The sequence below is a fragment of the Lytechinus pictus genome, chromosome 7 (assembly GCF_037042905.1).
Source record: "Lytechinus pictus isolate F3 Inbred chromosome 7, Lp3.0, whole genome shotgun sequence".
Taxonomy (NCBI): Eukaryota; Metazoa; Echinodermata; class Echinoidea; order Temnopleuroida; family Toxopneustidae; genus Lytechinus; species Lytechinus pictus.
The window spans coordinates 41,800,237-41,826,418 of NC_087251.1; the positions used below are offsets into that span (position 1 = coordinate 41,800,237).

Sequence of the window (26,182 nt, forward strand, 5' to 3'; positions counted from 1 at the left end):
AAGCCTGCTAAGTGGAGTTCTGTGCATCGGTATGTTGACGTGTCGCACTCCATTTTTGAAAGGTTCAGGAGTCAAGACGCTTGTATCGGCCTCCGCAGTTTTGGGGAAACTTTCAGTTGTTAAACGTGATTTTATGTCTCGCCAGAAAAGAGTAAGTGTTCTGGAATTCATTAAATCTTTGATATGTTTCATATTTTGTCTGACAAGTTAGATAAATTCAGTTTAAAATGTCTCAATTTGTCCGGTTTAGGAACAAAGGCAGGGCGTTTTAGGTTCCGGTTTTCCGGTTCGCGGATTCGGATTTCCGGTTTTATCTAGATTCATTATAAATTATGCTGAATTGAAAACGTTGAGCCACCAAAGTGAAATGTTGTATGATTTGTATTAAGAACTTATTATTTGCGAAATGAAAAGGAAAATAATGATATTATGATTTTGATATAACAGAGCAGAATATTATTCGCATAGATAAACGTATTGACAAGTTTTGATTTAGAATCAAATGAATGTTTAACTTCATTGATGTATATAGTGAGTGCTTGTATTACCGACCGGCCTTGTATTACCGAACGCGCGCATCAGAAATAATTTCATACGCTCAAAATTTTGCAGAATCCTTCCAAAGAGAACTTGAATAGAAAGATGATGAAAAATGGTAAAAACACATTTTCAAAGTCTTAATATTCTAAAAATAATAGAATATGGTCAAAATAGCTCATCAGTGATTTTGTTGTTTTCTCAACTTTTCCCATATAAAACACACGTTCGGTAATACGATACCTTTTTCAAGTGACCAAAATATTTCACATGCGAAGAGGGGTCCGATTGGAAGCTAATATCGTAAAAAGGAAATACAATTTCGGCAAATTTTTTACATATTTATATTTTGTAGGTAATTGTGTATTTATGGTGAAAGTTTTGTGAATTTTATGAGAATAATGTGTTTGATATGATTGAATTCATGAAAAGTGTTCGGTAATACGATCCACTACCATACTAAGAGAAGTATTTGGTTATTGCTCTACAAATACGTGTATTTTAATTACTGGCAAAGGAATTATTTTATGTAGTAGCCAATTGTTATTGTTTGTGAAAAGAATTAGAAACAAATTCATATAAGCTTTGCCTTGTTATAACTAAGTTGAATTATGTCTATGCAAGATAAGCAAAGTTATTGAAATCAATGTGTGCATAGCTAAAGGGCAAATTGATAAAGTCATAAAGTTGTGACTAATTCTAAACTACAAGAATTTCAAAGATATTACCTCTGCATTATATTATTTAAGGAAACAGACGTGAATTATAATCATTATTTCGATAACAATTCGGTTTCATGATCATTATGATTATACTGTTTTAAAGATAATAGACAATGATTGTTCATATATGAGAACAACAATGAAATAATTACACGTGGAACAATATGCAGTGTGATAAAACAATTTTATTTATTAACTTGCTGTAAACTGAACCATGAAATCATTTATGTAAACAAAAACTTATTGTTTTATATATTTTGTTCAAACAGATCGAATAAATATACATTTAATTACGTTCTATATCGGTACGGCGGGATATAACGGATAGTGTTCCTTCTTTCGACTATCCAATATCCTAAATCCGTTACATAGAAAGTTATGCACTAAATAAAGAACCTTTCTTCTTCTTCTCCTCCTCCTCCCCCTCATCCCCCTTCTTCTACTTCTTCTTCTTCTCCTCCTCGTCTTCCTCCTCCTCCTCCTTCTTCTTCTTCTCCTCCTCCTCCTTCTTCTACTTATTCTACTTCTCCTCCTCCTTCCCCTCATCCCCCTTCTTCTTCTTCTTCTTGTCCTCCTCCTCCTTCTTCTCCTCCTCCTCGCCCCTCTCGTCCTAGCCCTCCTCCTCCTTCTTATTCTTCATCTTCATCATCTTTTTCTTCTCCTTTTCCTTCTTCATCTTCTTCTATAGCATAATAGCAAATGCACAATTTTTAAAGTTTATTATCAGCCAATTAAACTGAATTATTACAGTAGTTTTTAGACTGTTATTGAAAATTAGTTGTAACAAGTTTTATGAAACGGACACCTAGAAAGCGTTCCATGAAAGGACTTGTCAGAGATATTATCCGACAATTTCTGTTTTATCCGTCAATTACCATAGTAACGGTGCTTCTCAGCCAATCAGAATCAGGGAAAGTTGTCAGAGTACTTGTGGTACAAGAACTGTTGATGATATGCTCCCCTGATTATCAGCGCAATGGCATGCATGGATCCGACCCAGGATTTCAAAAATAGGGACGGTGGGGGCATATCAATTTCGTTGGTTTCTTCAGATTTTGTTGGCAATAAAATGTAAGTTTCTGACTAATATTACAACGTCATTTTCGTTTCTACTTCAAAGGGCGAACACGGCGAAGGAAGCACAATCACTGAAAAGGGGAAGGCCTCTTAGGAAGAGACACATAATGTACAATTTGGGAAGTGTTTGGTGAGGGTGGGGTATAAACCCCTGTTCCCCTTGTAATTGTACACCTGTCCATACCTTATGAACCTACCCATCATTCAAGAAGACAACCAATTTCATTACCAAGCTTGATAAAGCAAAATGATTATCATATTAGTGACACGCATCTGTCGACTGGGCCAAAAGGAGGTATACCCTCCGTTCCTATATGGGATGACATCAGCGGTGGATGCATGATGGCAAGGCTCAAAGAGCAATGATAAGAGAGACAAACCCCAGCTAGAATTCCATCCTCATGGTGATAGCATCCTGCCTCTTGATCACGTGGGCAGTGATAACAAACCATCGAATCAAAATGAAACCATTCCTTGCATTCTCACCACGACACATCAAAATTATTATTATTATTGATTGGAAGTTTCTTGAGAAGCTGAAATTGTGGCATTCTTGGCGGCTAATATCCATACCAACCGCTGTGAATTGAAGTTACTAGATTTTGCACTTGTTGAATAAAACGAGACCAGGGGAATCGAACATTTGAATGATGTCATGTCGACGTTTCAGCTTCGTCAACGACGGGTTCGTCAGAACGCCACAGCTCGAGAACGACGACGGTTGGCTGAAGTAAACCGTGCGTATTCTAACCTCAGCAATCACGTTCCTCAACATTTATTGGGAAATGCTACTAAGTTAGAGGTAATAACATTTCATATTTTATTTTTGGAAATGTTTATGAAATGTATAAATGTGCTCTGTCGCATGACCTTGGGTGGAATATGCTATTTACAACATTTTCTTGTGTACCCATGAACATTTTTTATCTCATATTATATAGATACTCCAAAATAAAATAGAAATTAAAAAATAGAATGTTTGTATTTAAATATTATATTTTTGCGGTGGTCGACTGATAACCATTTCGGCGAGAATAAGAACATCAAAATGCTGACGACTTTGATGCCTTTGGAGCTAATGTCTTGCATGAGCTTAGAAAGGATTAGACACGAATTATAGTTCTAAGTTAAAGATCAATGGCGTACAGGAAGGGGGCCTGGCTTGGGGCTTTGCCCCCGAACAAGTTCAACGACAAGAAAAAAAGAAATAGGGAGGAAAAAAGAAGGAAAAAGAAGAAGGGGTAAACTGTGATACCATTTTCTCAATAGTATCTCAAAATCTATCGCAAAATTAGATTTTAATTTTAAAACGTTTTGTTCGCTTGCTCAGGAGTTTAAAGAAAATACAGACATCATGTTTTAGCCTTCATTTTTTAGGGGGGGGGGGCTCATTACGTCACTTTTAAAGACTACTCTAATAACGGGATGATCTGTTTTTATCTTATTAGAATAAGAGAATGGGAAGGGGGAAAAAGTTTTTGAACAAAATGACTGACACGAAAATTCTATGAGGATCTTTTTTCTTTCGTTATTTTCCGTCAGGTAAATCAGCTTATATGCGATCTCAAATCTGAGCAGATTGTCCTTTTTCTTTGGAGGTTCGTAAAAGCTGTAAAGATCTTAAGGGATCGGTCAAAATGTAACAAGAAGATTAGAGAGATTAGATGAATAAAACGCTTTCACTAATTCTACAAGAGTATTAGATGATAATTGCCTGTTTGAATGAGAATAATCTATTTCGGTCATCCGCGTATTCGGGAAGCGTCCCAAAATATCCGAATTGGGAGGGGGGGGGGGTGATCGAATAATTTTGATACCCTCAGACCCCTTTTTATTATTCTTTAATTGTCTGAAGATTTTTGACGGAAATGACATTTTTTTTTTGCTTGCCCAAAAATGTTTGCCCCTCCTGAAGAAGTTTTCTAGGTACACCATTGGGCTTAAATGACAAGAGTATAAGACCAAATGGTTAATAGCTGAATTGTAATATGTAGACGACCGGTGATAAGCCATTTGGAGTGATACGAATAGGGAAGACCAGTCGAAAAGTTAATCCTTTTATTTAGTTTTTAATCCCCGAATCACAGAAAATGGAAGGTGATCAGTTCATGATTTTATTATACATTTATTGAATGGTGCGCGATCCTATTGAGTTAGGAAATTGGACAGTTTTTAGATTATCTAAAATTCATCAATTTTCACACAAAATGGCAAGGAGTAATTCAATGACTTTTATAAAAAATATGAAATATGCCTTTCTCCTCTGTTTTTCAATTGCCTTTCTCCCATCCCTGAAAGCCGAGTTCCATTCCGAATAATTGTTTGGAGGGGACTGGGGCAATTAGAAAAATCACTATTCTAGAAAATAACAAAGAGGGGGGGGGGGGGGGTGTATGATCTTACCATAAAAGTAAAAAAAAGAAATGTCGTTCCCATTTATTCTTTCTCTATCAATGTTTCAATTGATTTCAATTCCGACCAAGGGAGTCCGGGGCACTTTTCATAAAAAAAATTCAACACCTTTTCGAGAAAATCGAGAGGGGTTAGTTAATAAATTTCATGGAAGATAAAGAGCTTTTGTTTCTCTTTATTCTTTTTCAGTTAAAGCGGATTAAAACCCCTACTAATTGTATAAAGGGGGCTTGAGTCATTTTAGTGAAAATTCCCCAAAATATATATTTTTAAGACAATATTGTAAGTTTATTTATTTTATTTATTTCAGTTTTATTTACGCAGGGTAGCCCTTTCAGTTATAGAACTGATTTACAAAGAGGCCCTGCAACGATAAAAAGAACATATACATATTTTACAATGGACATATGAATAAGATTAAATCATACAATAAACATAACATTAGGAAACGTATACATGTTAATTAAAAAACAAATAACATTAGGAAGCGTATACATATAAATTAAAAAAAAAATCCAAGTGGGGTCTAAAACTAAGGCTTCAGCTGAAAGAATTTACATTTAGTTTTGAATGCTTGAAGGGATGTCGAATTTCTAAGATTAGAGGGAAGCTTATTCCAGAGGAACGGACCATAATATTGAAAGGACTTTTTCATGATTTCAGTTTTAGGTTTGGGAATAAGGAGAGGGGAGTTTAAGGCGTATCTGGTTTGTATCAGAGGAGAGCGAAATAATATAAGATTCAAAAGATATTCTGGGGCAAGTTTATTTATAACCTTAAACATATATAAACAGAATTGATAATTGACTCTTTGAGAAACAGACTGCCATTTCAATTTTTCAAGTAGAATAGTGTGAGGAGTAAGAAAGTCAGCATTTAGAATTAAGCGAGCATATCGATTTTGTAAGCGTTGTAATTTTTTTTATTAATTATTGTGGAGATTTGCCCCATATTACCAAACCGTAGTCAATATGTGGGAGAATGAGCCCATTGTAAAGCATAGTGAGGACTTTGTCAGGCAAGTATTGTTTAATTTGACGTATAAATCCAATGGTCCTTGAGATTTTCTTACAAGTTTTATCAATATGTTCATTAAATTTGAGTAAATCATCAAAGATAATTCCAAGGTACTTAAAGTTATTAACCTGCTCAATAACTTGAGAATTATATTTGATCATAATTAGTTTTGAGATAATTTTCCTACGTGTACCAAACAACATTACTTTACTCTTACTGGTATTTAACTTTAAATCATTCCCCTCAACCCATAACATTAACTTATCAAATTCGGATTGTAGACGAGCCTGGATTGAAGGGATGTCTTTACCTTTACAAAAGAGTGCTGTATCATCAGCATAAAGACATATTTTTGTATCTTCCTCGAAATTTAAATTGCATATATCATTAGTGAAAATTACAAAGAGTAGGGGCCCCAAAATTGATCCCTGTGTTATGCCTACCTCAATATCACAAATCGTTGACAATTTACCATTAACACATACACTCTGGGAGCGACCCAATAAATAATTTTTAAACCATGTCAATTCAGAATCCTGGATACCATAGTCATATAATTTATCAAGCAAAATGCTATGGTCAACAAGATCGAATGCCCGTTTAAAATCCAAGAACAGGGCTCCAACAATGTACCCATAGTCAATATTAACATGTAAATAATCATTAACATCTATCAATGCAGTGGTTGTTGAGAATAGAGGTCGGAACCCAGATTGGGAACTACTGAGTATATTATTTGATACAAGATATGTGTACAGTTGTTTCAGTGGCGTAACAGGCGGGGGGGGCAGGGGGGGCAAGCTGCCCCCCCTGGCGGAGCTCACCGGGAAAATAAAAAAAAAACGGGAAAAAGGAGAAAAAAAGGGGGAAAGGGAAAGGGAAAGGAAAGAAAAAAAGGGAAAGGGGAAAGGAAAAGGGAAAAGAAAACTAAGATAAAACATTAAAAAAAAGGAAAACGGAAAGATAACGGGAAAAGGAAGGAAAAAGCAATAAGTGAGAAAGAACAGTTCGCCCCGATATACAAATACATTAGCATGATTAGTAAGACAGGGAAATAAATTAAAGATGACAAAAAGGCAAACAAAAGCGGGAAATAAAGGCAAAATGGAATTAGCCAAAATCTAAATTGGAAAATAAAGAACAGGGACAAGATAACGTACACTACCGGGCTGCCGAGGATTGAGATAACGAGCGGGAAGAAAAATGGATGGTATATAGCATAATGTCATATGAAAGTCTATCCTAAACTTGCTAAATCTCCAAATAAGAGTCAAGACCCCGTGCAGTGGGGGCTCTTCATCTGTAACCTTTAATGGGTTCTATAACGGGCCCCTATATGGACCCTTCCTGCATTAAGCTTTACGTTGAAGCACTGGCGTACCGGGGGTGGTTCCACAGCCAAGGGGAAATAAAAGAAAATAAAGGAGGCAGCGAAATGAGATGAATGAAAAAAAATATATGACATGATATTTGCTAAAATGATGTAAAAATCTATCACATAATTAGAATTTCATTTTAACAGGCCTTTTTTTTCTGGCTCGCTTCGCTCGCTGGTGACTTTTTACAAATTTCCCCACATTTGCTATGGTGTGCCCCTCACAATATTTGGATGATTACGATACACAACTGCATTGAATTTATGTGTTGTGTTAAATCTATATAAATATACACGCAATTTGATTAAAATAAGTGGCCATCTGTAAGGTTTAAAATGGCTTTGATATCAAGAGGTTCCGGGGCTCTGCCCTGGACCCCACCCATAAAGCACTGTTATATGGATGAGTTTGGACCATGGCCCCCAAAAGTTCTACAACAACAAAAAAAAATGAGGAAAGAAAGGAAAGTGTATTATATTTTTCTGAATATCACGTTAAAATCTATCTTCATGTTAGATTCTCATGAAAAGGTGATTTTTTATCTCGCTCGCTTCGCTCGCTCGGGACCTATATTAAGCTACTTCTTGCCAGAAGCGCCATACTCAGCCCCCTCGAGCATATAGAGCTTCGCCCTGATGCTCACAATCATAACAAAAATCCTGCTCACCGTGGCGTACAAAAAACAGAGAAAAAGGGAAAGAGAGGAGGGTGAATAAGATATCATCTTTTTAACATTATGTCAAAATCTATCACAAAATTTGATTTTTGCAATAAAAATGTCAAAAAATTTTGCTCGCTCGCTCGCTTATATATATATATATATTTGCCCGATACGCCATATCGCCCCCTCAAAATTTTTGCCTTAAGACGCCATTGCCTGTTCCATGATATGACCGGGAAAATTTTGGCTCTTGCCCCCCCTGGCCACCGACCCCTGTTACGCCGCTGCAGTTGTTTATGTAAAGCCTTTTCCAGTATTTTCATAATATGACTCAATACAGATATAGGCCATATAGGTCATTATTTAACAAGAATATGATTTACTTTTATTAAACTTTATTTTAGTAAGTAAAACGACTCAATCCTTGGAAATCCATTACTGACCCGGCTAACTCTGATAAGAGGGAGGGGGCATTTTCAGAAAAAAATATCATCACCCTTTTTCGTAAAAATGGCAAGATATTAGTTCATGACTGATGTGATTTTTTTCCTCTTTATCTTTTTTATTGAAGCCTATTTTTAGTTGTGATAAATTGCGACTCATTTCTAGATCATATGAATACTTGTGCCCTAAAACAGTAGTAATGTCTGGTTGTGAATGATATGAAATGATAAAAAAGTGTTTAATTGGAAATTTACAATTCTGCATCAAAAATTCATTTCATATGTTGCCCTATCTAAGTATAGTACATTGTATCTGGGTACTTTGCACCCGTTTAATACAAAACCTCTTTTAAGCATAAAATGGGCTGGAAATTTTAGGATATTATTATTGTATATAGCTTTCCGATATCTAATCACAACATTTAGAAGTATAAGTCTTTAAAAAAAATCAAGAGAGGGCGCTCGATACATAATTAATTAATCTCGAGTTCCTACAATTTGGAACCACACAGAAATACAATAGACGAGTAAAAATTTGTTGATTGGGACTCTAAATTAATCGAAAATTTTCAAAGAGAATCAGCCGTTTAAAAAAAAAGGTTCAAATTGTCAATAGACATTTGTAATGCTAGGTGATATTCGAGAATAATTCACACTATTTACAGTTTATCGAAACTTCATAGTCTTTAATGCTTCATCATCCTAGAAAGGACATCCGACATCCTGTGTAGTAGGGCCTAGGGACACTTTTCATCAAAAAAAAAAAAAACAATTTTCGCGAAGAGGGCAAGGGACTGGTTAGCTAATGATTTTAAAAATCTCTATTGCTCACTAATCCCAAACAGCCAACTCCAAGATCAGCTAATTGGGTAGTGGGTCTGGGGCATAGAGATGTATACATCTCTATGGTCTGGGGGTACTTTTAAGACAAAATACAAAAATATACAATATGTCGCGAAGAATATTTCATAATTTACAGACAAACAACTTTGGTTTGTCTCTTCATTTCAGTCTATTTTGCTTCCTCATCACAACAAGGTAATTTCATGATCGGCTAACTTGGTTGTGGGGGCTTGGGGCACTTTTTCTGATAAAATATAAAATCATCATTTTTTTTCTCGAAAAATATAGCAAGCGGTTAGTTCATGATCTTTCCCATGTAGCCATGAAGTAAGTTTGATTTTTATTGTTTCTTGAAGTCATGACTGGAAAAAGTGTGGAGAAACAAGTGAGAGTAAAAATGAAATGTAAACACCCTATAAAGAACAATGCCAGATATATCTCACATGAACCTTTGTTTACATTGATTTCCTTCATTATTTTGATGTCCTCAAATCCACCTGGCACAAACAGTCAAATAATAACAATATTTATTTTGGGTCCAATGTTTATTTTTGTAGAAAAGTTGCTCCAAAAAATGCAATTTAACAGTTTCATTATCGTGAACTAAAAAAAATAACAAAAATGTACTGCACGTCTTAACCTAACATTCAATCGCTGCTGCGGGATCACTCAACAGCCGGCTTTGGGGATCTTTTTTTTCTTTAATGGCTCATGTAATATCTGAATGTATGTTATATTATTCTCTGTCATTTCAGTACGCTCCAACCTTCCAACAGTAGGCGATATGAAAGAATTTATCGTAACATATGAATGAAGTGGTGTTTTTTTTAACAATGAAAACAAGTGTTTTAGATGTTTTGATAGGTATAGCGCATTGCTATATCAAAAGTAAATAAAAAATGAAAATCTATTATATGCCCATGTTCGAAATCGATCAAAACACTGGTTTTCCTTCAATGATGTCATAGAAATAGTTTTGATATTCTGTTGCACGAAAAGAATCATTCATAATTTCATATTCTTTTGTTTATCTGTCCAGGTATTACGAGGTGCGACTTGTTACATCGAACTCCTAACCGTCATTCTCTCCGCTGACGACATCCAACTCTATCGAGATCATTTTGACAGCAATGAGAGTCGAACATCGACATCAATGAACTCGATGGACCAGTGGGACAGAAATCTATTCTTTAATCGTTCTACTTTCAGCCACTTTTTAGAAACGTAAGACCTTTCTCTTCTTTTCTTTATGATTAAAGATGCATAAAAGCGAAAAATTAAGAATCCAAAAAAATATATAGTAGATCTAACCCCAATTACTCCACATCTACATCAAACTGTTATTTGTAATAATCGAATCCAAGTGACAATATAATTTCGCAAATAAAGTGCATGAAAAAGGGATTTATCCCCGTATTTCATATAAAAAAAGAAGAAATCAACTTTCATCTTGAAAGCGTTGTAGGTTGAGCTGCTTAATGATATTTCCAATGTTAAAGAATTTATATTTGTCTCAATATAAGACACGCAATCACGAGCAAATGAAGCCTTAGAGCAGAAGCTTAGATGAATTCAATAATTGAAGCCACAGATTATTCTAAGATAATATAAATCTACAGACATTTATATCAACGAATAGATCCACTGGGTGATAATCCAGCTAGTTGAAACCAAAACTAGAAAGTTGATGTGTCCAGAGGACATAGATGTCCCCGCTTTGCTTAACGCGATCAGAAATTCATTAAATATGATTGAACTTAATATCGTGCAGAAACCTACATACACCACTAATTTTGTTTATCTGTTAGTTATTCCCTAAGTTACTATTCAGAAATCAACTTGCATATATAATGAGCTGTGACCTTTGACCTGCGGAATTCGGAACTTAGCCTGGATTTTGGTGTCATCTACCTACACACCAAAGATTTTTTTTAATCTGTAGAATATTTCATAAGTTATCATGCGGAAACCAACCCGCATATTTAATGAACTGTGACCTTTGACATGCATACTCCGAATTCAAACTCCAAGTTTCATGAACTAGATTCATATACTTTCTAAGTTATGATGTCATTTCAAAAACTTAACCCAAGGTTAAGATTTCAATGTTGACGACGCCGGCGTCGGAAAGCGGCGCCTAATAGTCTCGCTTTGCTATGCAGGCGAGACAAAAGCTAAGTAACTATAAATAAAGATATATATATCTCTGTGAATGAATGAATAAATTTAATAAATAAAAAATTAAACTGTAATAAACAAATTAAATTTTGAAAATGAAATGAAAAATACAAATAAAGAGATAAAACAAATAGAATATCCGCCACTCAGTTTAATACCAAATAAGACATCCAAGAGTGGAAAAAGGGGAATATTGGTCGGAATTAGAATAAAGTAAAAAAATAATTATTTTTTAGAAATTATACTGAATAAACGGTTCACTGACCGACGTATAGATTTTGTTCATTTAGAGGGACCTCGCATATACATGGTGTAACAAATCTTCTTTGTTGATAGAATCATCTAAGGTTTGCTCATTCAAAGACTTTATCAAATACGAAACCTGTCAAGTTCGTAGGGCTCAAAACAGCAGGTATTTTCGGTCATGAATAATGTGCTAATCTTCAGATTATTCTCTTATGTTTTCTCCACTACCTTTCTCTCCCCTTTTGGCGATAAAATTATTGCGGCTTTCTTCGGAAGAAAGGAAGCGCAGTTATGGCATCCTAATCTAATTCACCTTGCGTAAGTTGGCAGTGGGAAGCCTTAACCCTTTGCGTGCGGACCCGCGAATCCCGATACCTCTCCCTGCGGCGGAGCCGTTTTGGTACATTGCTGGTATTTGGATCTGTGGCGGTGTTTTCCCAATCAATTGCTAATTTCGCCAAACTGATGTATTTTCAGGATTTTTAGTAAATGTAAAGATGAAAGATCAGACATTTTTCTTTCTAGAAATACAGGTTTCGCTTCTCAAATCAACAGAATAGTTAAGAAATTTATGAGGAAAAAGTCGTGTTATTTTGTAAAATCTTCGCTTTTTCCCCAAGTCAATAGGCACTGTGTACAAAAATGCGTAAGGGCAATCAGCACGCGCGGACAGGTCGGGTTCGATCGATACCGCTTTGTTGTCTGCTCTAGTGCTTTTTTTCATTGCCTATTGTCCCGCTACTCATGAATTGTCTCTTTACCTCCTTGTAGAGAGACCATTTGCAAAGTGTATAATTACAACGATAATCCGTTTTGGGTGAAATCACAGCATACCAAATACCTTTATTTTCCAGAATGAACAAAAAAGCGCGAATTTTTCCTTGCAAGTGCGATGATGATGATTTAACACCGCGCAACGAAAGTCCGAAACTATTTTGTGATTTTTGGGGGACTTCAAGACGGTGGCCTCAACGTTTCACTAAATATCGTCTTTGGTATCTTTTCATAGATTATGGTTTGTATTTAAAAAAAAATGTTCCTGAAGATTACATACCAATATTCGAAATGTTTTCCGTTGCAATTTCAAAGAGTGAAGGTGTAAATAAGTTTCAAATTATATAGTGGATCTGAAATCATACCTCCCAACGCTCTCCTCGTCTCGTTCTACATTTCATTTTTCTTTATCTTCTTTTTCCCTCCAAAATAACCATGCTACCGACTACTGTTCGTCACAATGAGAGAAAGTAAATTATTTTCATCTAATGAAATTGTAACATCTAAATTAAAAGTGTTTTATTATGTTCCTCCATTTTATTTTTTTTAACCGTTCTGGGGTTTTTCACAATCGAAAACAAAATTAATAAATAAATCATAAAAGATTTGTATCACTTTTTGTCTCTTTCTTTTTAATCGTTCAATTAAAACATTACAGGGGTGTTGGAGTTGGTAGGAGGCGGGAGTCCACCCCCCCCCCCCCTTCAGGAAACGTATACAAAAAGGGAAAGTATTTCTTTTTTTATAAAGTGCTGTCATGTTCAAGAAGAAAACGTTCTTGCCATTTCTTAAGCGCCTGCATGATTTGTCAATAAACAAGTAGACATTTACATTGTTTAAATGTTACTGTCGTAATATGAAAAGCAGTATTCCTAAGAGCTTTTTGTACTGCTAAATACGAAAAGCAGTAGGTCATCCTGACGAAATCACTAATCTTCATTTTATTCAGGGCGATGGCTATTTGTTCCCTGCTCTTTTTATAAGGGATTTGTTTTAGCGTCCACATGACTTTCTTTTGTTTGGGGAGTGCCGAGATCAAGAACTACAAGGACGTTTTCATTTTCGAAAGAGAAGAGGATAAACGGTGTTCTAAATTGCTTTATTCTCTGTTTATTTCCTTTGAAATATAAAGAAGACAAAAATAATAGCAATAAGATGAGAGAATGAAAGAACGCAGGGGGGGTTCAAAGTGCACCAGGGGCACTGGAAAGTTACTGAAATCATTCTATGTGACTGGCGGATGTTGTTTTTTTTTTGTTTTTTTTAGGGGGGGGGGTTATTGCGCATTTGTCAATATAAAGTGTAGTAGTCTACATGTATTTAAAAACGGTACCAAGGGATTTTTTCGTTTTCCCTTTCCCTGGTTTCTAACCTGTAACTGAATGTATTATCTACCGCTTTCATTCCCTTTCCTAAATCTAATGTATTTCTATATCCCCTCCCCTCTACACCTTTTTTTCCCCTCTTAGTTCTTCTCATTTAAATGATATATGTATCGTCTTCCTTCTCCCCGATTTGGATTACGAGGTATACCCGCCCCATCCCCCTCTATCAATTCTCTCTGATTTATTTATTCTCAGTACCTGTCATTTTACATTACTTCTACCTCTCTCTCTCCCTTTCTCTCTCTTCATCGGAAATCGTTTCGAGAGTATGCCTCGATTTTGCCAACTTGTATTGATCAGAGATTGTTGCATTTGTGAGCCTCTCATCCTATTGCATCGTTGCCATCATGTCGAAAATTTAGGGGGGTTTTCTCCCAGATTCTCAAAAAAAGTCCCGAAAAACCTTTTAAAACTACTACAATATTGTAACTGTCATTTCACAATAAATTCTATATCATCTTCCATTTCCAATAACGTGGGTAGATATCTATCGCAAAAGAAAATGCACGGCACGACTAATCTATTTTTTGTGAACTTGGGGCTTGAGGATATGGCAAGACAGAGGCCTCCATCTTTCACTAAAAATCATTTTTTTAAAGATTTTTTCGTAAATTATATGTCTCATTTAATTCGATTTGCCACGCAGCTATTGTAATAGTAAAATAATTTTCTTCCTGAAGTTTGCGCACCAGTATTCGATTGGTAATATCTTGAAATTATTTCAAAGTTACACGAGTACGAGTGACTAAAATTGTAAATCTGAAATCATGTCTCCCGACTCTCTCCTTGTCACTTCCTATGTTTCTTTCTTTATTTTACTTTTCCCTCCAAAAGAGCCATGCTAGCAACTACTAAAAGTAAGAGAAATTATTTTTTCTTAAATGAATTATAACATCTGCAATTAAAAGTGTTTTTTATTTGTTCTTTCGTTTTGTTCTATTTTTTATTTGTCTCCTTGATTTCACAACCAAAAACACATGAAGTAATAATGTTAATAAATAAATCATTAAAACAAATCATAATAGTAATAGTATGCAGCGCTTAGAAACATTTATATTAAGCGCTATATAAATGTTGCATATTATTATTATTATTATTATATAATTCACTTTTGCCTCTATCGTTTTAATCGTTCAATCTAATAGTACAGAAGCGGCGGAGTTGGTAGGAAGTTTCAGTCCTCTCCCCTTCAGCAAACATGTACAAAAAAATCCGAAGTCTATATAAATTTGTAATTTTTCTTTTGGCCGGTCCACTCCCTCCAACTATCGGCTCAACCCCTCCATTATCAAAAACTCTCAGCGGCCCCCGTTTTTTATGTAAGAAATAAGATATTTTGGTTTTGATGCTAACCAGGGTAAGCGACCCAAATGTTTGTTTGCAGTAACGGGAACAAAAACGGGTGGGTTGGATTTTTTTCTAAATGAATCTTTTCTACCACGCTTTTCGCCGGTTAAAAAAAATAAGAAATTGACGAAAAAAAGCAGAAAATCGGAGAGAGGAGACAAACAAGCAATATTAGAGTGCAGGTCAGAACATTTCTATCTGGAGGGGGAAGGGGTATGTCAAACAAGAATAATAAAAAAAAGTCATCAGTTTGACAAGGGTCTGAGGACCGAGTTGCGACAAACAAACGTTGTGGGATTTTTTTTAGTAATCTATAAGCAAATATAAAGTCATGTTGTTATTCGTTTAAGTGGATATTCATGGATTTTAGCAAAGCGCACTTGTCTATTAACCCTTTTATTCTCTGTCTCTCATTCTCTCTCGTTCTCCGTGACATCTGAACATTTTTTTTCCTACAATTTCCCTAAATGGTTCTTATTTCATCCTTATATGCATCATCACCAAGGGAAAGCGCTTTGAATCACTGACGGATGTCATAAGCACCTACTAGTTGTTGGTAAATGAGACAAAGTTTGTTGTTTTTAGTTCCGGTATGTTGGTCGAAATAAATAAAAGTATTCATAAAAGCTTTTTGTATTGCTAAGTACGAAAAGCATTCAATAAGTCATCCTCTCGATAAACACTAATCTTCCTTTTGTTCGGGGCGTTGACCATCTGTATCCTGCTCTTTTCGGAAGGATTTTGTTTGAGTGGCCGCCCTGACCTTCTTTTGTTCGGGTAGTGGGAATATCGTGAAAAACATGGGCGTTTCCCTTTTGAAAAGAGCATAAGATGAATGGTGCGCTAAACTGCTTTCTTTTCTCTTTTTTTTTACAGAATAGTAGACAAAAATAATGAGAAGAAGAGAGATGATCGTATTATGGGGAGTGAAAAAGTTCAAAAGTGTACCGAGATCAGCTCAAAGTACTAAGACATTACTCTCGTACAAGCTTTTTTGTTTTTCTGAAAATACAATCGATCGATGAAACCGAGGAGATATCATTCTAGAGTGAAATCTCCTTGCTGAAACAAATAATAAGACGAAAATGGTGAATAAACGCGTAGCTTATTACGTGACGATCTTGCAGAAAAGATGTTGGTGTACGATATGGATCAAATCACGTGATCCAAACATCTCACGTGATCAGGCCTTTTGCGCGCGCGTACGTGCTCGTCACCAAATTTATTCGTCCCTGTCTGAATCCAACGAAAAAATCGGGTAAAGTTGAAATGATTTCCTATTTTCGGGATTTTTCCCCACGTAGCTGTATATTTTTTTCATTCTGTTATCGAAATAGGTTTATAAAGGAAATAATGGCAGAGGTTTTAGTACATAACAATTACGAAAAAGCTGAAAAACTTCATCGAATTAGACCAAAAAAATCTCGGCTTCTGTAGAAGCCCGTCGTAGCTAAGTGAACGACTCGCTGGGCTTCTGTGGAAGCCCGTCGCACGCAAAGGGTTAATATTTACCATCATAATATTAAGTAACCATACAAGCAAAACAACATGGTGGACTCTTTGTTTGAATACTTTGGCCCTGATACATAATATTATGGAACGATGATTACAGGTACTACAGTAATAATCAGGTTTCGAACACCAGAATTTAGTTTGGTGAGTTTAACACGCCCATATGTGTGGATTAAACATCTGAAGGTCGAAAACAAAATTGACGGACAGATGCCAGCTCTTTATAGAGGAAAATCAGCTTTGTGGTACATGACAATTGAATGATAAACATTTTTGCAAGGGGACTATCTACGAATTTTCTTTCAAAAATAATGTTATCCCATATCATATCTTGTCATAGACTTCGTATCTGTCTTCTGCTGTAAACTTTGTAAAGTACCATTTATTTCAAGCGATCATTTTCAAAATATTCGAAGGGGTCCGTCTATACAATTTGTTTTAAGAAGAATGGTATAATCATATATTTCTATAATATAGTTCGTATGTTATTTCTTATGTAAACTTGTCAAGACATACTTATTTCAAGCGATATTGTGCTAGCCCCCTGTTTTCATTCCATTGTTGTCTCACCTGCGTAGCAGAGTGAGACTATTATGATATGCGCCGCTTATTCGACAGCGACGGCGGCATCGTCAACGTGGAAATAGTCATATTTCCCCTACGGCGAATCGAAAACAGCCGCTTTATTAATTTGGTCTCGCCTGCATAGCAGAACGAGACTATATAGGCACCGCTTTTCCGACGGCGGCGGCGTCGTCAACGTAGACATAAACGTAGACATAATAGCAATCAAATATCCTGTGCGAGTTTCAGGCCACATGACCAAGGTCAAAGGTCATATAAGGTCAATTAACTTTGCCCATGTTGGGGGAATTTGTTGAATTGCCATGATGGCATCATACCTTTTAAAGTTTATGGATCCAGTTAATAAAACTTGGACATAAGAGCAATCAAGTATCAGCAAACATCCTGTGCAAGTTTCAGGTCACAGGACCAAGGTCAAAGGTCATTTAGGGTCAACAAACTTTGGCCATGTCAAAAGGCAATTACTGAAATTCCATCGTTACTGGAAGTTTATGGATCTAGTTCATGAAACTTGGATATAAGAGCAATCAAGTATCAGCGACTATCCTGTGCAAGTTTCAGGTCACATGACTAAGGTCAAATGTCATTTAGGGTCAATGACCGTGGTATTTTACTATCATATGAATTAACAAAAAAATATATTAAATAGTTGTTTTTTTCAAAGTCAGCATTGCTGAATGGCGTAATGCAGGCGAGACTGCCAGAGGCGCTCCACTTGTTATTCAAACCACCTATATGTAGCTGGTACAAAAATAGTAAATCGACCGTTTCCGACTCACCTTACCGCCACCGTAGAGCAAATGTGACTGAGGTATTACCGAAGTTACATTTTTGAAATGTATGGACCTATTTCATGAAACTTGAACAATGCTTACACATAAGGCTAATACCGTATCACTGAACATTTTGCAGGTCAAATGACCAAGGTCAAGGGTCAGGTAAGGTCAATTAACATTGACCATGTTTAGGGTAGGCCCCTATCAACATTGAAATCTCAACCAAGATTAAGTTTTTGAAATATCCTCATAACTTTTAAAATTATATGGATCTAGTTCATGAAACTTTGACATATAGTAATCCGGTATCACTTAATTGTCTTGCATGAGTTTCAGGTTACATGATAAAGGTCAAATGTCATTTGAAGTCAATAAACTTTGACTATGTTGGGGGTATTTTTGAAATGTCATAACTGAAAGTATCATCAATCGCTGTGCTCAAGTTTCAGGTCACATGATTCAGATAAAAGGTCACTTAGGGTCAATGAGCTTTGACCATGTTGGGGGTATTAACAATGAATTCTTAAAGGTCAAGTCCATCCCAGAAAAAGTGCTGATTTGAATCAAGTGAGAAAAATCAAACAAGCATAACACTGAAAATTTCATCAAAATAAGATGGAAATTAAGTAATGACATTTTAAAGCTGCGCTTATTCTTTTTACAAAACAGTTATATGCATAACTCAGTGACATGCAAATGAGAGAGTCGATGATGTTCCACACTATTTTGGTTTTTTTTTTATTGTTTGAATAAGACAATACTTCAATTTTTACAGATTTGACAATAAAGACCGTCTAGTTTGAACCACAATATGTTAGAAATGGTAATTTAACATATTCAGTGAGGAATAAAACTTTGTTTTACATGACAATGAGCATAATATTTGAACATTTCATGTAATAAAATACAATAAAAATAGTGACTGGATAATGTCATTGGTCTCCTTATTTGCACACCAGGATGTAAACATACATGTTATTATATTGTAAATTAAAGCGAAATTAAAAATGTCATAACTTTCTTATTTTACATCCGATTTACATGAAATTTTCAGTGTTATGCTCGTTTGATTTTCCTTTTTTTCTATTCAAACCAACTTTTTGTTAGGGTGCCCTTTAAAGTTCTTTGCCAATTGGGGGAGGGGAGGGGGGGGGGAGGTCGGTTCTTTCCACATGAGGCACAATTCCACATCCATTTTAAATGCCAAGCAGATACCACTCTTGCCTAAAGCTGCAACTCTTTTAATATAAGCATAATTATTGTCTTTGATTGGTTAAGTTTCAGAAACTGTTCAGTGAGGGATTTCCAATCAATCGAAGCCCAATCTACAACACAGTCAAGTAAGCATCCTACACAGCAAAAACTGTGGTGTTAACCGGTGTACATAGAGGACCACACCAGTTATTTTACACCGGTGTTAAATTGACAGTGTTAGTTTAACACCTACAGGTGTTATTACAACACCTTTGGTTGTCACATCAACACCCTTTGGTGTTATGTTCAATCCCTAGGGTGTAATTTTAACACCTCAGGGTGTGGTCCTCTATTAACACCAACTGGTGTCAGTTTGAACACCTCAGTTTTTACAGTGTAGATTAGTAGACCCCCAAAATCATTCTATTTTGGTTAGGATATCCTCTGTTGAGACTTTGTGTGGCTACGTGGTATCCTCTCCCTCCATGTGTAGGAGGATGACTGAAAAAATATCAGAAAATGTTTAGTCTGAAGAAACAGCACCTTTTTGTTTTCAGTCTACCTAGGTAGTTACCAACCATACAAGACAGAATACAGAGATCATGGGGGGGGGGGAGCAAAATGGCCACGCCCTTCCTTTGTATATAAGTTAGCATTTTACTGACGAGGAACTATCGTAAGGGCGATTCCATGCTAGAAAAATCAGCTATTTTCGCAACATATTTCAACCTATTGTCCAAACAAACAAAGAACTTCAATTTGTTTTGTGGTAATAATAATGTACTACTGGGTAGACATGAAAAATGACAGCCAACAAAAATATGCTGTCCATGGGTGAATTAGAGGTGAAACGTTGCGTGTCGTCCCGTACGACACACAACATATTCGCCCTTAATTCAGCCATAATCAAATATTTTTTGTTGGTAATCTTTTTCACATGACTACCCACTATAACTTTATTATTGACCAAAAATAATTTTTCATTCCTCAAGCAATCAGCTAAGAGACTAGAAATTGTTGACAAAATGTCCGGTACGACACGTATGGAATCGCCCATAAGATCATTGAAGGCTATGTTGCCCTTAATCCACTGACCGGAAAATGCATAAGACGGTCATGATCATGATAATTATCAGCCATTTCACATACTTTGCAAGTACTCAATTTCAGGAGTAAAAATATGCATTGTGAAAAGTAATAAGAATGACAGTGGTCAGGAAAAAAACCCTATTTCGCCTATTATGCAGCCAGGATTCGCAGTTTAAATTTCTGTCCATGGTCTCATAAAAAATTTATAACGTGATAACAGATTGTATGACTTTCAAATCCGTGTGGGTCAGACACCGAAACTGAATCCCTCGGGTGGATGATAATTAATTACCTCATTGTTATAATTTTTATCAATATCATCCTTTTTTTTCAGATTCGATTGTCTCACTTCAACCTGGTCTCCTGAGCATGGATGATCCGCCACCAAAAGCTAACATTTCTTGGCGATGATTTCCCTTCAAGACATCCCTACTCAAACCAAACAAGGTTGAGAATCTTCTAAAACCAAACTAGTCGGGTTACGGTGTTCTGCATGAATTCGTGATTGGGTGTATGTATATACGTGTGTATTTGATTATCACAGGTGATTATTTCTGTCTGGGACTGACCTTCAACGTTGGTGAAACGACATTTGCTTATGTGACAATTGCTCCAGGCTTTTTTTTTCTTCCAAGATGTAGGGTTAGGGTTGCAATAGAATAGGGTTTTGTTAGGTTTAGGGTAGGGTATAGTGTTAAACCCTGGGTTGAAGTTGGTCATTTGTCATGGAACTTCAACTTCATCATTCGAAAGATGTCAAATTGTAACATCCCCATGCAGCTAGGATTAGAGGCGGATGCCCTAACGCCCAGTTTTGGAGTGCACTACTTCTTACGTAGGCTTTTGACAAGGGTCACTCTGCATCAGACAGACAGATTGCTACTGCAGTCTCAGCCTAGATAATAAGTTAAAGTAACAAGGGCTGAAAGCAAATTGAGTTTAAATGATAGCCTATAATCCTAGCAGAGCCTGCAGTAGATAAGGGCCTTAACACTAGTGGGTGGATCCCTCAATGGACAGGAATAAACTTCTTTTCTGGGGATTTATTTAATAATATCTGACATTTTACCATCATCCACAGAGTGTAGCCAATGAAATTCAGCAGAACAGCTAATTGTACAAAGTCCGAAGCTTATGGTCTAAGGCTGCAGATATTATCTTCACTTTCACAAGTTTAAGGTGGCAAGATTCTGTATTTACTGTTACACTGTTACTTAAGCGATACGTCTACAAGACTACAGAGCACTATTTGTAGTCTCGCCACATCAGACGTATAGCTTACACGTAGTGTAACACCAAAGGCAAAATCTGCAGCCCCCGCCAAGATGATAGGCTAAGCCAAGGATGCCACAAATTTACTTTCTATAACTAGGTCTACTCTATCCTCAATATACATCACAGTTTTATCCAAACTATAATTCAAACAAAAAAGGCTCAGCTTGTATACAGTGGTGACACCAGTATTGTTAAAGTGGGGTAGAATGGCAACTGGATTGCAATTTACGAAATGTTGGGGAGTAGGGGCAGATAATTATTTTTTATGTGCACCACAGAATTGTTAAGATTTCAATGTCGACGCCAAAAGAAAAGCAGGGCCAGTAGTCAAGTTCTCCAAGCGAAACGTTAAAAATGTATGTGTGATGCATCATGCATGCAAGTGAACATAGTAAAATATTGTACCTTACACAGTGATCTTTTGTGAAATATTATTTGGATTTTAATAGAATGCACATATAAGTTTAGCTTCTCTCTTTTATACATCCAGTATATAGTTTCTTTTTTATAATAATTATTATACCAACGTGCTTGAATAATGCATATCATTGCAAAATGCGTCCCTATGCGCTCTTTGAAGGAGACAGAAAAGCTAAGAAAAGAGCGAAAATTGCATATAATAGTGGCACTAAGTCATTCAATACACTTTTAATAAGTTTGTTTTGAAGATGGATATAGACTTAGGGGTAAGAAGAGTTGCGTGATGTGGAAATGTTTCTTAGTACAGGAAACTAACCATGCTGCTGAGTTTTGAATTACTTGCAATTTGTTAATTTGGGAATCGGGCATCCTATAGAGTAAATATGATATATTACAAGATACACCAAGTATATGAAATGTTATGAGCTGCTGTTTCATTTACCCACAATGGGTCAGATTTTTTTGTACATCTACACATGTAGACAAATTAAACTTTCATCATTACATACATCTCAGAGCTTCTTTTTGTTTTATTCAATTTATGGAGTATTGTACAAATTTAAGTCAATTTTTACCCGAGGGGAGGAATATTTTAATTTGTCAAGAATCACCTGATGTTCAATTAATCCTAAATTAACCCTGTAAGGGGCCTTCATATCTCCCCCATATTGTGTCTGTATAATCATGTGTGTATTATCAAATTGCAAACTACATTATGTTCTCCAACCTGACCACCACACCTTCTGGTCCCACGGTGATAATGACATTCCTTCCATCCCCAGACCAAGTGTGTAAACATTGACCATACTATATTACCCCCATCATAAACAACCCCTCGTTCTATCCATCTGGGCCCAGTCTTACAAAGAGTTGCGATTGATCCGATCAATCACAACTATGGCCGGCCAGCAATGTCAATATCTATTATGCATGTTTGTTCAAAATATGTTCTAACTATGATGTATATTCATGCATTCATTGTTTTCTTGAAAATTCACTGTGCTTCTCTTTGCTTACAAAGGACATTGTGCAAATTTCCTGAGGAAAAAATTATGACACTGATGGATTTCCATAGACTTACGATTGATTGGATCAATCGTAACTCTTTGGAAGACGGGCCCCTGGTCTATACCCCCATTATCACCATGCCACTCAGAAAATATTATGTAACCATGTACACTGTATAACATGTTTTAGTTTAGTGGAGAATAAAGTCACCGAGTTGTGATTGTGACTCCAAGCCAAGCAGTCATGCCCAGTTCTTGAGTAGAGATCGAGACCGAGTACGAGATCAAGTGTGTATCAGAGTCAGAATACACATACACAACCCCCCCCCCCTCCCCTTGATTATGTTGAGACCAAATTTGCATAATACAGGTAGAGCATAGATACAACCTAAAATCCACATTACTTATTGAATCTTTGGTTCAATGCAGCTGGTTCAATAAGAGAAACTCTTTACTCCTTTTGATAAAAGTTGGCTCTGGAAGACAATTAAAAGGAGTGCACGATGGCAATATGGCCTTCCTCCTGAACACGGGTCCATCATAAATCGTCAGTGATTTTACGAACCAGCACAAAACCTTCCTTGGTCCCAATATACAATTTCGAGATAATCGCGTTCAAAGTTTGGATGTTTTTTCAGATGCTCGTAACTTCACGCTTTGAAAGGAACCAGAGCAATTACTCAAACCAATTGAAAGCATACATTCTATTCTTTTATAATATACAAAATTTTGTCCGCAAATCAAATTTTTTTCATCAATATTTGAAATGAAGCGCAGGTATGCATTTCAGGAACTGTTTATTTTAACGTAAATCAGGAGGTTTGTGCCATTTCATAAAATCATGCGCATTGTTAAATACTGAGTTTTTAGCTAAACCACCGTTTCTGCCAGTTCGTAAAATTATTAAATGCATACACGCAACATCTAGGTCAGGTTATTGACCTCTGCGAGTCATTCCATAGACTGCTATAGTACAGAAACAATGGTTCAGGCCGGTTCGTAAAATCAGAGGGGTATGTGCCGTTTTGTACGAAATTTGAATATGTTCTGAAGTAATTCAATAGAGTTAATGATGGACTTTCATATGCAAAAACCTCAATTTCAAATATCTGACCAAAAATTAGGTTTGTGCCTGTTTGTAAAATCACAAAAAAAAAACTGTGAATAAGTTTATACTCATCGATATTTGAGTGAGTTCCTCATCAATATTTGAGCAATTTACTCTTCTATATTTGAGCGAGTTACTCATCAATATTTGAGTGAGCCAGTTCCTCATCAATATTTCAGCGAGTTACTCATCAATATTTGAGCGAGTTCCTCATAATTGTTCAAATGAGCATCCAACCATCTGAAAGTATCAATGTCCATTTTCCATCACATCTGATATCTGTAATTTCTTCACAGCTGGTGAGGAGCTCTGTTTGGCTTGCACATTCACCTAATGGTACAAAATGAACGATATGGAAACAAATAATATATATATTTCATTTTTACAAAAGGAAGAAAATAGACAAACATATAAATATGAATGAAAACATGAAGGTAATTTATAAACACAATCTGAAAATGCACAGATAACTAACATTTTGTACACAGTGACATTCACATTGCATAACATGGCGGGAATCAATTCGTGCTACATGTAATTGGATTCTGAAGTCTATCACCCCAAATTGATTGTAAAACTAAAATGTTTCTTAAGAGAGGATAGTGAATTATAAAAGGTCGATTTAGATCAATGCAAAGTGTTAAAAAATCCTTAAAAACACACAAAGGGAGAATACTTGCTTGAAAATTTGCAGAGTAGATTTCATTTAAATACTAAACTATGAGGGGGGTATTCTGAAAAGTGTCAACTTTTTTTGTAAATTTTCTTCCAACTCGGCAAGATGAAAGCTCGCTAATATTATCTCCAATCAGTAATCTGTCTTATCGCTGTACAGACATCCCATATTTTATCTCTGAAATGCCATTTTTTGTTGTTGAAACCAATTATCTGTTATACATGATTTAATCAACCAATAGAAGCATCTCTTCTGTAAAAATGTTTAGCGCATTATTGGCATGAGGTGCAACATAATTTTCATTGCACCCCTGATGCATTTGAGTTTGCCCTACTGAGCTGAAAAATAAACGTGGCTATTCTCCCAGACCCATTTTCTTTGAAAAGATTCATCATCTCAAATGAAATATTTAAATTGCTGAAAAGTCTGCTAATCCATCTCTGTAGTTTCTTTGGAATGTCTCAATTTGAAAAAAAAGTTCTTATGGGATCTAGCAAGCAATTACTATTTTTGACCGAAAAATGTTGCATGCAACATTAAGTTACAATAACCCCCTAACTAAAGTCTTGTACATCAAAAAAATAGAGAATTTTCAGAATATTTCGACATAACATAAAAAGGTACCCCGAAGGATAAAAAAAAAATTGTCATTTTGTTGATTTTTTTTAAAGGTTGTAACCTGGGTTGCCAAAAAGTGGGAAATTATTTTGGTGTGATTTTTTTTTCAACATTCGATTCTGCCAAATATTCTTGTAGAAATCTGTATTTTTGTCTTTCTTCTCAAATTATGAGTACTTATTCTATTATTGTCTCTATTGACACTTGCCTTCCAAAGAAAGGCTACCACATCAGCGGCCTGCTTGTCCCTTATGTCCTATATTGAAAAGATCGTGCTTGCTCAATTTTTTGGCCCTTGAAATCTTCCGTCTTTTAAGTCCTTTCCCTGTAGTAAATCCCCATATCCACCATCACCTTCCATCAATGACATTTTTAAGTTTTAAAGTTTGACAGTAAACAATGTCGATGATGCAATGTTTTTTTTAGGAAGACGATGATGCGATGTTTTTTAAAGGGTACGTGCAATAAAATCAAGTTCTTATTTAGCCGCAGGAGGCGACATCGAAGCCAACTAGTGTTGGCCACTGTAGTGTGCTTGTGATAGCGAGCGAGTGGTAGTGCGCGCATTGCATGAGCACTGCGTACATAACTCTCAGGTTGTACTCGAATGGACTGGAATGGGTAACGCGTGGTACACGAGTTATCTTGCGCACAGAGAGATTCATGCGCCGTTGTCAGCTTTACACATATCTTAAGCTCTGACATCATTCACCCGACATGAAACGATAAAAGAATGTTCAGAATGCGGATTTCATTGCAGATATAAGATTATTTGTCATAAGAATATTTTCAGAATACAGCCCCAGGTTTTTTTTGTAAATTTCTTTGTTAAGGGAAGAATTCAAGCTCACTTAAACTATTCCAGGGAGTGTTTCATGAAGTGACTCATTGCAGGACTTTTCAC

At 36.0% G+C, this 26,182-nt stretch overlaps 2 protein-coding genes across 3 annotated transcripts in view; one reads left to right on the forward strand and one right to left on the reverse strand.

Annotated features, from left to right (window-relative positions):
• On the forward strand, positions 1-22,377 carry LOC129264399 (myoblast determination protein 1 homolog 2-like). 2 transcript variants are annotated; one of them, XM_064102716.1, is made up of 5 exons: positions 1-151; positions 2,380-3,138; positions 10,128-10,312; positions 19,176-19,231; positions 20,509-22,377. In XM_064102716.1, exons 2-5 carry the CDS (start codon positions 2,992-2,994, stop codon positions 20,583-20,585), a joined length of 465 nt encoding a protein of 154 aa, XP_063958786.1. In that variant the 5' UTR covers positions 1-151; positions 2,380-2,991; the 3' UTR covers positions 20,586-22,377. The 2 variants fall into 2 exon arrangements, with proteins under 2 accessions (XP_063958786.1, XP_054758248.2); XM_054902273.2 differs by having other exon boundaries at positions 45-151; positions 19,170-19,231.
• LOC129264397 (SRA stem-loop-interacting RNA-binding protein, mitochondrial-like) overlaps positions 21,869-26,182 on the reverse strand; it is an 8,501-nt gene continuing 4,187 nt past the window's right edge. Inside the window, exon 4 of the mRNA XM_064102717.1 lies at positions 21,869-24,314. Coding sequence (XP_063958787.1) covers positions 24,234-24,314 — 81 coding nt within the window. The 3' untranslated portion in view covers positions 21,869-24,233. The remainder of the gene's footprint in view (positions 24,315-26,182) is intronic.

Coding starts and splice junctions, on each gene's coding strand:
- LOC129264399 (XM_054902273.2), top strand. CDS start 2,992: ATGTCGACGTTTCAGCTTCGTCAACGACGGGTTCGTCAGAACGCCACA. Junction 3,139..10,127: donor GAAATGCTACTAAGTTAGAG/GTAATAACATTT, acceptor TTATCTGTCCAG/GTATTACGAGGTGCGACTTG. Junction 10,313..19,169: donor TTCAGCCACTTTTTAGAAAC/GTAAGACCTTTC, acceptor TGATTGGTTAAG/TTTCAGAAACTGTTCAGTGA.